At 34.1% G+C, this 15,229-nt stretch overlaps 1 protein-coding gene across 1 annotated transcript; it reads left to right on the top strand.

Moving 5' to 3' along the window:
* The first annotated feature begins 8,544 nt into the window (after positions 1 to 8,544).
* LOC110918516 (protein MEI2-like 2) lies at positions 8,545 to 14,967 on the top strand. The gene is made up of 11 exons (XM_022162813.2): positions 8,545 to 8,707; positions 10,176 to 10,291; positions 10,371 to 10,789; positions 10,928 to 11,086; positions 11,206 to 11,322; positions 11,437 to 11,588; positions 11,695 to 12,540; positions 12,627 to 12,711; positions 13,511 to 13,579; positions 13,676 to 13,855; positions 14,472 to 14,967. Exons 2-11 carry the CDS (start codon positions 10,186 to 10,188, stop codon positions 14,559 to 14,561), a joined length of 2,223 nt encoding a protein of 740 aa, XP_022018505.1. The 5' UTR covers positions 8,545 to 8,707; positions 10,176 to 10,185; the 3' UTR covers positions 14,562 to 14,967.
* The last annotated feature ends 262 nt before the right edge of the window (positions 14,968 to 15,229 follow it).

Below are 15,229 nucleotides of genomic sequence, written 5' to 3'. Positions count from 1 at the left end.
ACCTAGTCTATAGTTTTAGAGCCTTATTCGTATGCTTTGCTTGGACTACTACATGATACCTTATTTGTTACTTATTTATGCTCTTTTAAACATGTATGTTACTCATGTGTAATATTTGACATGTTATTCGTACGCATTAAAGCTTGTTCTATTATGTGTTAACACTTGTTTTATCATTTCATTATTTAAGTACCATTCTTGATATGCTTTCTTATGTGTTTATACTTGCTTGTGTATTTCCTTCAACACACACTTCCCTCATGCATTTTACTCGATTATTCTAAATCCGACAACACTCATATTGTACAAATGAGACGAATTCACCAAAATAGGCGTGAAACCCACAATTTAGTGAACGACTCTCAATCTATCTATTCTTCTTTTTACACGAGATATCGCCATTGAGCTAGGAGTGAAATCCACATCTAAATGGCAAATCTCAAATTTCAAATTCTAGTGGACCCTCGTCAACATGTCGAAATTTAAATTTTGACCCGACGAGTACCAACCACACTTAGGATACGAAATCGTCAAGATAGGGGTGAAACCCGCACCTTGTCGACTAGTTCCACTCCTTGATTTTTTCATAAATCCCGCCAAGTCTCGAAATTTCGATTGATTTGGGACATGTAGTAACCGGAAGGGTAAATACCGTTAACCGACTTGTCGGCGAGAGTATTTTACCTATTAGGCCAAAGCATGCTCCTCAAATTCAAAAGACTTTTCGACCACTTTGGTTAGTCAAAGTTCCATTTGGAACACTCCAAACTTTGGTCAAGCATGTGTTTCTATTGTTCATTTTATACGATGCAATCTTTCAACCTCGAGTTTACCTTTGATTTCTCTTTTCACACGCACAACATATCGAACCTTTTCGATACATTTATATATGCATGATTTTCATATAATTTAAATTCATATTCCTTGCAACAACTAGTGGAGAGGTATCATCGAGATTGGAGTGACTTCCTTACCTTGACGATTGACTCCACCCCTCTTCCCTTAAAACGACCTCACCAACGAGTTAGGGGTGATTCCCTTACTTAGGTGACCGTTACCCAAAACTTCTCTTTCAAAATATTTTATTATGCAAACCCGATCATGTTTTATACCTAAATCATTTATCATTATTCAAAATACCTACTTATACCGATTTCAAAATACATTGTTTATCAAACGTACTTCTTATTCTACCATCCATTTTCACTCAAATCATATACACGAGATTCTTAATCATGTCTTTACCGTTTTACTACACGAATTTCCAAACCTTACGAAATGCTACCTATCAATTTAATCGGTCTAATGAATCTCTTGCCCATGAACTTCACATTTGATTTATTAACTGAAACACGTTCACATTATATCATCATACTAGAGACTTCCACTCTTAATCGAAATCAAACTAACCTTTCTCAATTACTTATAAGACCTCATAGATGTTATATGATCGTTTTACCAAATACTCTTTCCAACATCAATAAATCCTTTGTTAAAATTATTTTTAAACAATCACTAAGTTCTTTTACTAAATTTCTTTTCTAAGGGTCGACGTTTTCACAAGAACTTTCAAAGTTCAAAATTTCATGTTTTGATGCAAATGAAACAAACCCGTTATTAAAAAAAAAAAAAAAAAAAAAAAAAAAAAAACCTTCTCTACAACGCTTAACTCGTCATCCAAATTTCAAAACACGTGGGCTAGAAGACTTCATGGGGACCGACAATTTTCAACATACGTGAACTCCTTTTTTTTTAACAAAAGTAGCATTTCAATCATTACAAAATACGTTAAGCATTACCAATGAGTACTTTATGTTCCTTTACATATACAAACTATATTCTACCTTTCAAACCAAGCTCAATCTAATTTTGATTCGACAAACTCAACGTTTTGTTTAAACAACTATACATGCACATCATCATACACATTTTAGACGATATCTCGTGATAACATCATTTATATCGTTCGTATCTACATACTTAACCTTTTTTTTCTCCGCAATGTCTCAACGTACACCATATACGCAATATTTATTTTTCATACCTACACCTATGTTCATACGTTTTATGCTTGTACTCATACACATACTACTTATACGTTTTACGCTTCTACTTGTACACATACTACTTACACGTTTTATGTTTATGCTCATACATACATGCGTATTCATACTTAAACTTATGCTCATACTTTCATCCTTACTCATGATTCGTACATTAGTACCTATACGCGAGCGTAATCCGAGGGATTCGCTTACGTGGGTCCCATACATGCTTAAACATAAACATGCTTACATACGACATTCTTCTACGTACACATTCTTATTTTCAAACTCATGTATACCTTGATTCATACATAACTAGTACAAGCTATGTGGATCATGCGACGATCAGTATAATCGCGGGTGCACACGGGATTATAGTGATAGGCGTATGAGAACCATAGAGTGTACTACTGTGTATGGTAAGACACGGAACGTAACATGACCCCGAGTAACGAAACGGACGTAATGTGGTTAAAACATGGTGGATACGCCGCTGGTACTTCCTATATATAAGTGTTTTCACCATGTTACCAAACTTTCGTAAAAGGTGCCATGAGAAATTCAGTGTGTTGCAGGCCTTTTGACCTAATACAACTTCACGCAACTCACAAACACATTATATCCGATTATTCATGACGAGACTTCATCCTTAACACACTATGTTCATCTATCCAACACTTATGCTATTCACATACTTGTACTCTTTAAGAGCCATTCGTTCATTCTATACTCGTATTATTTTATACAAAACTCATTCGCAATCCAGCTTGTTTAAACATTTGAGTCCTAACTTACCTCATTACCTATAAAATAGCCTCCCTATTCTTGATTCTTGTGTAACTATACTTAGTATACCTCTATTGCTTTATTTAAAGTAACAAACCTTTTCGTTCCTCTCAATAAACAGGATTTACGAAAGTATGATTTTTTTATACTATCCTTAAAAACTTCCCCTTGCAAATCTACCTTGATTTTCTCCAAAATTTGGTACTTTTCAAAACTTTCAAACTTCCCAAGTTTCAATTCTTAATGATCACCTTTATGCCAAAAACTCTTTCAAGCCTTCCTCTTGAATAAATTTCGGGACGAAATTTCCTAAAGGAGGGGAGACTGTAACGCCCTGCGTTTTCAAACTTCCTACATTTAGAAACCTTACGAGAAATTCTATCTTTGGAAATCTTGTGTTCTTATAACCATTCTTTCATCGTAATCGTTGTAAAATACGGAACTTGCTTCGTAAATAAAACTTGTACATTACACCCTTTACCTAGTTAAATCATGTTTTATTTCATATTTCACCTTGTTACAAGTTAGGGGAAACATTGTTGCACATTATTACACAACTTAACTAACAAAATTACTCATTATAATGTTTTAAAAAAATAAAAAAAATAAAGAAATATGGCAGCCCCAATTCAGCAAAATTCAGCCCGTGTAACCCCTTCTAAACACTTCCAAAGCCCAACCCATTGAAACCCTAATCCTTCCCCCTATAAATACCCCTTATAACCAGCCTCCCTACCACTTTTACAACCCTAAAAACTCACAAAACATCCACCAAACCGTAGCTGAAAGCAAGGGTTCGAGTAGATTGACACCCCTTCACGAAAATGAGCATAACTCACTCAATTCTTATCCGATTCACTCGATTCTTTTTCCTACTTGCTTGTATAATCATGGGGTTCGATTCCTAGACTTCTCCTTGGAGAAATCAGACCTGGAAATGCCCCGAAATAGTCCATAAACTTTCTGTTTGTTTTTATGTTCATCAAAAACTTGTTTAAATCTATGCAACTTGTGTCCAACACATCTCATACCTATGTCCTAATGCTTACAACTTATCCCATGGTTGGTTAAGCTTAAAAACAAGGTTGAGACATCTAAATCAGAGGTTAAAACCTCATAAACTTTCTGTTTTTAATTAGGGTTTTACCCACAAGTAATGTTCAAGTGTGAAACTTGTTGAATGTGTGATGGTTGGATTAGCTTGGGCTATCCTTCATAAGAATCCACTCATTACTTGATGTTTTGCTATAGATTAGTTGTTGTTAATACCTTGATACTTGTATGTTCATGACCCTCCTTGTTGTTTATAACAACAAGTGTAGTGGTGAACAATAGAGGTGCCTAAATGGAAGCTTGTTCTTCCTACCTCATGTATGTATTCTATGACACGAAGAGGTACCTAAATGGAGACATTAATCTCCTACCTCATGCTTGAATCATAAGACTTGTAAACTATATAATATCTAAGTTATTCTATATGTATACATCTAAGTAACTAAGACTTGATGATGACTTAATAGTTATTTGTTAAGTGGACGTTACATCATCTATGACCATGCCCTTGTTACGACTCTAATGGATCTTAGAATCCATGAAATCATACCAACTCTTTTGAGTTTCAATAGTGTCAAGAACAAGAGTTATGCGTACAAGATGATTATTTTCACCTATGTTACTTTCTATATATTAAAAAACTCCGAATCTATAATCTTCCGTTATACGCCAAACTCACACACCTACGTTTCCTTGTGTAGAAGGACAAGGTGCTCCGAACTAATTCATCTACAAACTTGCTCTCGGAATTTCAAGTCACCACTTGTAAACCGTGAGTATACTCGCAACCCCCTTTTTATGTTTACCACTTTTTGGGGTGTAACATGTTTTATTATTAAACTACACTTAAACTTATTCTTTATGCAATGCACAAAACAATCCTTATACATGAATACTATGTTATGATACTTGATGCTTATGTGGACCATACTTATGTGATATGTTTTAGTCATTAGCTCTCACGAGCCTCCCTTCGACATGTATAGCGCTATAGGATTAACGACCCGCCTCTACTGAAACTTTGGTTATGTCATGAGCAAGTTGCGTTTTCTTGGTTTGATATGTTAGACACATGCCATATTTAATGTTTATCTTGAATCGCATGCTTGCTATGAGGGATTGTTCACACTTTTATCTTATGCTATGTATGTACCAAACTTGTATACTCGCCTTTGCTTTTGCATTGAATTGTATTTTAAACATGTTACAGGTTTATGATGATGAAATGAAAGAGGTAGCACGATGCCTAGATACACACTTTAGACGTTAGGTTTAATATGTTGTATCGAATTTTGGTTAGGTTGGTTTGTTATTTTGATTAAACTTGTTGTTATTTGGGATCTTGTACTGATGACTACTTGAAGTTTGGAAATGAAATTTGGATTATTAAATTATTGTCACAAATAGCGTTATGATGTCTCGAGCAATCTTCACACTTCGTCTCATCCCGATGTTTCCGCCATTGGTTGGGGTGTGACATGGAGCCATCTATTTTTTTGCCTATTAAAATTAAATAATTATTTAAAATTAAATAATTATTTATGAGATATACGAAGAGATATACTATTTAATATATATAATTATGAGATATACGTAGAGATATAGTATAGATTAAAAACTTATTTAGAAAATATACTATTAATATTAAATTATTATTTTTATAATATTTTTCCTTAGATATAGGAATAGGTTACATTATAGTTTTATTATATCGTAGAGAGATTTTATTTTAATATTTACGTTTATACTTTTACATCCAAATTTAGGTAACATATTTAAATTGTCTATGACTCTTTATAATCAGTAATATGTTTTAAATATATTTAATTTTTTATAATCAGTAAATGTTTTAAATATATTTATTTTAAATAAAATATTATATACTTTTTAAATATGTTTTATAAAAATAAGAATAGGACTTAAGATGTAATTTTAAGGAGAGAAAAATTATTATTATTTAATAGGAGAGAAAATGCAGGAAATCAAAATCTGAAATTAATCAGAACTCAACTCGTGTATTACACGAGGTTTTTTAAAGATATACGTTTTTATTATTTACTATATAAAATTACATTTATTCAACCCGTATAACACACGGGATTTTTTTAAGATACAACTTTTTTATCATTTACTATACAAATTACATTTATCCAACCCGTGTAATACACGAGGTTTTTTAAAGATATAACTTTTTTTTTTATAAATTACTATACAAAATTACATTTATACAACCTGTGTAATACATGAGTTTTTAAACATATAACTTTTTTTATTATTTGATATATAAAATTAGATTTATTCAACCCGTACAATACACGAGGTTTTTTAAATATATAAATAATTTTATTTAGTATTTTTTTTCATTATTTGATGTATAAAATTATATTTATTCAACTTGTACAACAATACAAGAGGTTTTTAAAGATATAACTTTTTTATTTTTTAGTATATAAAATTATATGTATTCAATCCATGTAATAAACAAAGTTTTTAAAGATATATTATTTATTATTTAATATATAAATTTACATGTATTCAGCCCGTGTAATACACGGGGTTCTAATCTAGTTATATTATATGTGAAATTAATTATATAAATAAAAGAGTAAATTATTTTTTGAGTCCTTGTTTTTAGTGGTTTTAACCATTTGAGTCCAAAATAAAAATGTTTAATACCCTGAGTCCCTAGACGTTTTTTTCTAAAACCATTTGAGTTCTTTTGAGTCCAAATTTTAACTTTTTGAGTCCAATTTTTTAAACAAAATTGGACTCAACCCGTTATAAAATGAACAAAATTGGACTCAAAACGTTACAAAATAAATGGCTGGGGACTCAAGGCGTTAAACATTTTGATTTTAGACTCAAGTGGTTAAAACTACTAGAACACAGAGACTCAAAATGTAATTTACTCTAAATAAAAAAAGTGAATTAAAATCACTAAATCAATAGAATGTTATCATGTGTAAAATAAGATAAAGAGTTAATTACTGTTTTCGTTCTTGTAGTTTGTCAAAAATCACTATTTCAGTCTATTAGTTTAAAAATTACGATTTCAGTCCCTGTGGTTTCACTTTCGTAACTATTTCAGTCCCTGTGGTTTCACTTTCGTAACCATTTCAATCCATTTATTTTGTTAGTACATGGACTGAAATGGTTACAAGGTGGACTGAAATGGTTACGATCGTGAAATCACAGGGACTGAAATCGCAATTTTTAAACTAATGGACTGAAATAGTAATTTTTGACAAACCACAGGGACGAAAACAGTAATTAACTCTAAGATAAAAAATTGGGTTGCAAGTTGCAACCTAGGTTGCTTGGGGGTTGTGAGGTTAACCCAAAATCTGATTTTATCAGGTTGGGTTGACCTCTCGAATACCATTTTAACATCTCGTGTTTAGGCTATACGGTATGGGGATCGGCTTTGGACCGTCCCCATCCGTCACCGATCCTACCTCGATGTCGCCCCCCATCGTCGCGTCGTCTCCGTCGTCTTCTCGACGTCCAGGACAGAGCAAAACAAGTGGGCCCCCTTTGTTTGTTTGTTTGTGAATTAGATTTGTACATTAGGCATTAATACTTGTACATATTTTAGTGAGGTAGGATCATCTAGGACCATCCTCCCATACCCTCTAGTTTAGTGGGATGGACCATCCTTGGGAGGACTATGACGTGGCGCCTACGTGGCGGATCATCCTCCCTTGAAGGACCATCACCATATCCTCTAGCCTTAGGGTTATGTTGGATATTATCCCCTAAACAATAAACGTAAGTGTATAGTATTATTTTTAAATGTTGATTACATACATTACTTTTTTTTAGCTATCAAATATATTTTAGATTTAGAAGGTGGTTTAGTCATTAACCTCAAATCTAAAGTACATTTTATTACCAATCTTATTTCATTTAGAGTGTATTATAGATTTAGAAGGTGGTTTAGACATTAACCTCAAATCTAAAGTACATTTTATTACCAATCTTATTTCATTTAGAGTAAATTATAAAAATCGTCCTTTATGTATGTTATTTATTGCAAACCTTTGTCTTCAATAATTACAGAATACGTACTCGATGTTTACAAACCCTTGCAAATTATGTCCTTTAGCCCTAACTCAGTTAATTTTGTGGTTAAATCTGACCAAATGAACCCACATGAGAGTATTTTTGTAGTTAAATCTCATCAAATAAACACCACATGAGAGTATTTTTGTAGTTAAATCTGACCAAATAAACACCACATGAGAGTAAAATGATCAAAAGACCATCATGTGGGGTTTATTTGGTCAGATTTAACCACAAAAAATTAATTGAGTTAGGGCTAAAGAACATAACTTATAAAAGTTTGCAAACATTGAGTATATTTTCTGTAATTATTAAAGATAATGGATACAATTTACAAAAATTGATTTTGTAATTTACTCTTTCAAGATATTTCACGATAAACAAAAATGCAAATGCTAATGATTATCATTGCAGGTTGCAACTCTCTTAAAGTCTCTTTATTACATATTTACATAGGGGTAAAGATGGTACTTCATATTCAGCTTGTGGGCAGAAGAGTAATTTCACAGGTAGCGCTTTTTAACGGACATGAAAGTACATTTGGTGTTCAGAACTCCACTCTCTGTCTCTCCACAACTTGGGCTTCCAATCCAATCACCACTTTCTCTCTCTAGACATAGACATAGATACGCATACGTGTGTATCTATAGTTTCTCTACGTGTCTATAGAGAAACACACTTCTCTCCTTCTTCCCAAACAAACTCTTTCTAAAACTCTCATTTGATCATCACTTGAATCTTCTGGGTTTTTCATCATTTTGGTACCATTTTCTTTCTTTCTTTCTTTCTCACTAATATGTGTGTAAAGTTGCAAACTTTTTTCCTTTTTTTAACAAGAAAGATTTCTGGGTGTGAATGTATGTTGAAGTTGGGGATTGGGTTGGTATTTTTAACTGTCAAATGTTGCTTTTAATAGTGCGATCCGTTAATGGGGTTGCATGTTGTGATTGTTATTCTATTTTCTTGATATTTATTTGGGGTTTTGTTGGATTACAAAATCAGTAGCGATTATCATTCTTATGTAACAGTTGTTGCTTTTCTGTGAGATTTCATTGCAATGATGAGTCTTTTATGGCTGGTTATATAATATTTGTAAAGTATTGGTATGATGAGTATGATAGAACTGCTGCCATTTGAGGGGTGTTTGGTTTGGATGTGCATTTTCCAAGAAATTACTGCTTTTTGAATAACGGTCTATACACGCAGTGTCGGGCCGAAGATTTTTTTCCAATGGGTTCATTTTTTTCGGTGTTCAAAATTTTCCTAACAAGACGTTTAAACTTTCAGGTCGGTCCTCGTTCGGGTAGCTAGGTTTGAATTAGATTTAAAAAAACTGGAAAAACGGGCTATACAAGAATTGAACCCATGACCTTAGATAAGAGGGTTTACCACCACTACATCAACTTTCCTTTTCTTTTTATGGTATCATATAATTGTATTTATGGGTCCTTATATAGAATTTAATATACCGGATCGACTAATTTTTAAAAGAAACATTGGGGTCCGGGACCCGACCCACTCCATGTGGGTCCGTCCCTGTCTATACGGGTCGTATACATGTTAGGGTGTTAAAAAAAGTTTTAAGGTGTGTGAATAACTTCAAATAATTTTTGCATTAATCTGAATACACGGTCTTCTGTATGTCCTTGCTCAAGAAATCTTCTGTTTGTCAAAACAAATAATCAAAATGTCAGAATCAGTTTTTGCCAAAAGTCACTTGACAATTTTTTGCATATAAAAAACACTATACTTTCTGTTTTATTTTTATTTTTTATTTTTTATTTTTTAATTTTTTTTTCTCTCTTAGAAGTCACTCAATAATTTCAATCATTTTATATTGTTTTTGAGTTTTTGACCATAAAAATTCAAAATGTCATTAATTTTTGCCAACCACTTAATATTCTGCAGTTATGACTGTAAATGCACATCCAAACACCCCCTATGATGGTAATTGTTTATATAGAGAGATATAAATGTAAGTTGATTTTTAATTTCTCATCTGTAGGTGTTTGTTTGAGACCTATAGGTAAATCAATGCATTAATACACACATATATAGTGAATACATTCATTACGAAAACCGGTTTTATGTAGAGAACTTTGAGAACCACATAAACACTTGTATCTTTTTTTATTTAAATGTGACGCGTAAGACGGTTACTCGTGGTTCTCACGGTTCTCTACTTTAAAGTCAAATATTTGACTTTGATTTATAGTTTGTGATCCGTAGGTCGTTCGTAATGAAGTCAATGAATTTCTCAAAGGCGGTGAGAAGTGGGATGCTATCCGGATCCGATGATGTCACTCTTTTCTCAAGCTCGTTACCGGTTTTACCTCATGAAAAGTGTATGCATCCTGTTGCCTAATAGCTACATTCACTTGTGGTCAAAGGGTATAACTTGACTTTTTCTTGTTCAACATGTAGTGATTTTAAACAATACCGAAAACGGCTATCAACAATCCGTAGAAACCAATGATTTGCTTGAAGATCATGCAATTGGAAGCTTGTTACCAAATGAAGATGATCTTTTGGCTGGCGTTTTGAACGGTTTTGACTATAATTTGACTAATAACCTTGTTGATGAGTCGGAAGATTTTGATCTTTTTGGAAGTGGTGGAGGTATGGAAATGGAATATGATATGATCGATAACTTGAATTTTGGCATGTCAAAAGTAAGTTTGGGTGATGGGGTTATCGTTAACGGTGGAGCCCAATACAACATATCGAATGGTGTGGGGCCCGTCACAGTTGAACATCCATACGGCGAGCATCCTTCTAGAACGTTATTTGTGCGTAACATTAACAGTAACGTTGAGGATTTAGAACTACGAGCTTTGTTTGAGGTAGTTAATATTACACCAATATTAGAATGTTTTGACTGTTTAATGTTTCTTGATTATGGTTTACACTTTCCTTCCAAGTTGTTCCTTTGACTTTCTTTGACCATTTGCGATAAAAATAACCCTTTATGTATTTTGCAGCAATATGGTGATATTAGAACACTGTACACTGCATGTAAACACAGGGGCTTTGTGATGATATCTTATTATGACATCCGTGATGCTCGAACCGCCATGCGTGCATTACAAAATAAGCCTTTAAGAAGGAGGAAGCTCGACATTCATTACTCGATTCCAAAGGTTCAAATCCCCCCCCCCCTCCCCCCCAAAAAAAAAACCCTTTTTGCGCTTTCTGACATAAGTTATTATTTTATTTTAATAATAACTAATTAATGATATACTATTCATTTTGTGACCAGGAAAATCCATCGGACAAAGATATAAATCAAGGAACATTGGTTGTTTTTAATTTAGACCCCTCGGTTTCGTGTGACGATCTCCTTCAAATCTTTGGTGCGTACGGTGAGGTTAGAGAGGTAATAATTTTCCTTAATATCCTTATCTACTATGCCATTGTAAGAGACAAACTCACAAAAGCTTTTTCTTCAATAAATATTTATATGTTTGGTATATATTTTTCGCGGTAACAGATACGGGAGACACCATACAAAAGGCACCATAAGTTTATCGAATATTATGATGTTAGAGATGCAGAAGCAGCATTGCGGTCTCTCAACAGGTGTGATATAGCTGGGAAACGAATAAAGCTTGAACCTAGTCGTCCCGGTGGCTACCGCCGAAAGTAAGCAACTTTGAACTTTCTTATTTAATTTGATGCTTCTATGTTTGTCCATTAGTCAAATGACTAAAATGTGCCTTAATAATTATATGATCCTCTTTGACTCAAGCCAAATGTTGCAACTAAGCCACGAGTTTGACCAAGATGACACTCGAAGTTTTAGACTCCAAGCGGATCCCTTGATTGCCAACTCACCTGTTTTCGCTTCATTGAGTCCGAACGGTTTACCGGGATTGGTTTCTATTTTGCATACACAACCAGCAAGAATATCACCAATTGGCAAAGATCATATAAGAACCAGCTATGTTGACCAAACTTTCTCAAACGGATATTCAATGCAAGATCACAATTTGAGTTACTTAAGCGGGTCAATGCCCGCTTATGGTGCATCGGGATCAACCACTTCAGGAATCGAAACGCTATCCGGCCCAGAATTTCTTTGGGGAAGTCCCAATAAACCTAGCCATGGGTTCCCGACCACCGCTCAATCGCCAACAACGGTTCACCCATTCACAGGCCAACTGGGCCCGGGCCCATTTCTTAGTTCGTCTCAACTACACCATCATGTCGGGTCGGCTCCGTCTGGGTTGGCGTTTGACCGACATTTCAGTCAGAACCATGAGCCTCCTGAAACATTATTCATGAGTCCTCCAACTTTTGTAGGCATAGGTTTAGTTCCATGTGGGTCTGTGAACGTTATGGAAAACGGGTCCCCCGGTTTCAGCAACATGTCTCCTAAATTGATGGGTCATATGTTCCTAGGTAGCGAACACTACGTGGGACCAGGGTCTATAGATTTAGACAGCATGAGTGAAGACGTACATGCCCGAAACTGTTGGGTCGATCACAATGCAAACCAGATGGATATCAAGAAACAATTTCAGCTCGATCTTGATAAAATTAGCAACGGGGAAGATAACCGAACAACTTTAATGATAAAAAACATCCCTAATAAGTAAGGCCTACTTCTTTCTCACTTATTTGATTAAACTTTTACACTTGTATTAAATAAGAATAGAATATGCATATGTTGTCTTTCAGGTATACTTCAAAGATGTTGCTAGCTGCCATTAATGAAAATCATAGCGGTAGTTATGATTTTCTCTACCTACCGATCGATTTCAAGGTATAAAACTATACATGCACACATACATATACATATACATATACTGATAGGACAAAGATCCGTTAGGAACCACCCTTTATTGCGAGAATCGCGAGAACCAGTGTGAACACAAACAGTAATACCTAAAAAAATCTAAAAAACACCCAAAAAATTTTTTTTTATTTTTTTATTATTTTTTATATAAAAATCGCTACTTTTAGTATCCAAAAAAAAAAAATTTTTTAAATTTTTTTTTTAAAAAAAGAAAAAAAAAATTTGGCTACTAAAAGTAACGATTTGAACATAAAAAATAGTAAAAAAATAAAAAAAAAATTTAGATTTTTTTTTTATTTTTTTAGATTTTTTAGGTTTTTTGGGGGTTTAGTTTTTAGCATTTTAGCTTTAGGGGGTGGGGGGGGGGGGGGAGGGGTGGGGGGGGGGGGTTAGGTTTTTTTTAGGTTTTTTGAGGGTTTTAGTTTTTAGCATTTAGCTTGGGGGGGGGGGGGGGTTAGGTTTTTTTTTTTTTTTTGGGGGGGGGGGGTTTAGGTTTTTGGGGGGTGGGGGTTAGGTTTTTTTTAGGGTTTTTTTTTTTAGGTTTTTTTTAGCTATTTTAGGTTGTGTTCACATTGGTTCTCGCGGTTCTCGCAATAAAGTTGGTTCTCGCATGAACCTTACCCTATACTGATATACATATACATATACATATACATATACTGATATACATATACATATACATATACATATACATATACATATACATATACATATACATATACATATACATATACATACATAACGTTTGCTATTTTGTGCTTGACAGAACAAATGCAATGTCGGGTATGCGTTTATCAACATGCTTTCACCAATGCATATAATCCCATTTTACCAGGTTATTTTCGTGACTAAATTTTAACTTTATTTACCGTTTGTCCAATATAAGATTAAACTTCCATAAACTGTATGTATTATGTAATTTGTGTTTTAGGTTTTCAATGGGAAAAAGTGGGACAAATTCAACAGTGGGAAAGTAGCTTCGTTAGCGTATGCTAGAATCCAAGGAAAGGCGGCACTCGTAACCCATTTTCAGAATTCCAGCTTGATATACGAAGATAAACGATGCTGGCCTATTATTTTTCAATCTGAGGGCTCTGATGCTGTTGATCAGGTAACAAATAATGCGATTTGACTTTCGTGACTCGCTCCGAAAAAGCTCAAAAATAGCTCTGCTAAAAAAAGGCTCGGTTGTAAACAAGCCAGCTCGGTTCGGCTCGATTTGTAAAGGAGCCGCGCTCAAGCTAGGCCTGCTCGGCTCGTGAGCTCGCGAGCCGGCTCGAATTATTTTATTTTATATAGTTTATTCGTAATTTTAATACATTTAAATAAAAAATATGTGGGAGGGGGTTGAAGTGTTAACATTTTAAGTTTAACTAATCAATAACATATAATATTTTTAATATGCCTTCGGTCTTTAAAACTTAAAAAAAAATTCAAAATATTAGAAAAATAAAAATAAATACACATGGATATGTTTAATTTTTGTTTTTTATGTCATCAATTTTTGTAAAAAAAAATTAGAAAAATAAAAAAATTAACAAGCCGGCTCGAACATTTTACGACGACTTTTCAGCTCGATTAAATAAATGAGCCGAGCCGAGCTGGGCTCGTTTAAGTTCGAGCTTGAGCTCAACCTGGCTCGATTACTTTGACCATCACCATTTTCATTAAGTCAACCTAAGAATATCATTGATTGGCATTATTTGTTATTTATATACAACTTACAGGAATATCTGCCATCTAGTAGCTTGAACACACAAGACCATCCATACTCAGGGGACCCGTTGGCTAGCCCTAGTCCACCGGATGATTGGTAATTGCTAACTGTTAGTGCACATGTGCAACGGGCCGTCTTTTGTGGAGCCCGAAAGTGGCTGACTTTTGACCGTACATAAGTTACGTATATAACTAGAAAACCCGCATTAAGTGAAACCGGGGGCGGGTTGGTTTTGGGAAGAAAAGAAGGGGTTTAAGGTGTTTTGGTAGGTTGAAAGAGGTGAATGATCTTGAAAGTGTACAGGTGGAGATTGCTGCAGATATAAGAATAGGGTGTAATCTCCTGTTTTTCACTTCTTTGTTTTGGGGGTTGTATGTTGGTTAGTTAGAAGTGATATGGTGGTTTTTTGTGACAGTTTAACTGTTTGATGTTAATATGACAGATAACTAATGTGGTCTACTGGTTTCACTAATCTATCTTATTTGGCTGTTTTGTTGTTACTAGAATGTCATGCTTTTGAGAGATTTTGATCCATGTAAAACTTTTTTGTTTTGTTGGAGATGCAAGGGAAAGAAAGCAATTAATGACCAAATCTTTTAAGAAAAGTTTGTGGTTAGTGTGTTACGGGTCTAAATGAGTTGCGTTGTTTGTGAGCGAGCTACCTGACACTGGCTTATTAAAAGCTCGACTTGAGTCAAGTTTAATGAGCTTGAGTTTAAGATAAGCTCATTTTATAGGCATTATAATACACACATATGTAGGTCACAT

The sequence above is a fragment of the Helianthus annuus genome, chromosome 16 (assembly GCF_002127325.2).
Source record: "Helianthus annuus cultivar XRQ/B chromosome 16, HanXRQr2.0-SUNRISE, whole genome shotgun sequence".
In the NCBI taxonomy this organism is placed as follows: Eukaryota; Viridiplantae; Streptophyta; class Magnoliopsida; order Asterales; family Asteraceae; genus Helianthus; species Helianthus annuus.
The sequence above is the reverse complement of the archived record's forward strand: the minus strand, read 5'-3'. Positions and strand labels throughout refer to the sequence as shown.

Excerpts from the sequence above, each read along its gene's own strand:
- LOC110918516 (XM_022162813.2), top strand. The coding sequence starts at position 10,186 with ATGAAGTCAATGAATTTCTCAAAGGCGGTGAGAAGTGGGATGCTATCC. Across the intron at positions 11,323-11,436 it reads CGTACGGTGAGGTTAGAGAG|ATACGGGAGACACCATACAA; the intron begins GTAATAATTTTC and ends TCGCGGTAACAG. Across the intron at positions 12,712-13,510 it reads ACCTACCGATCGATTTCAAG|AACAAATGCAATGTCGGGTA; the intron begins GTATAAAACTAT and ends TGTGCTTGACAG.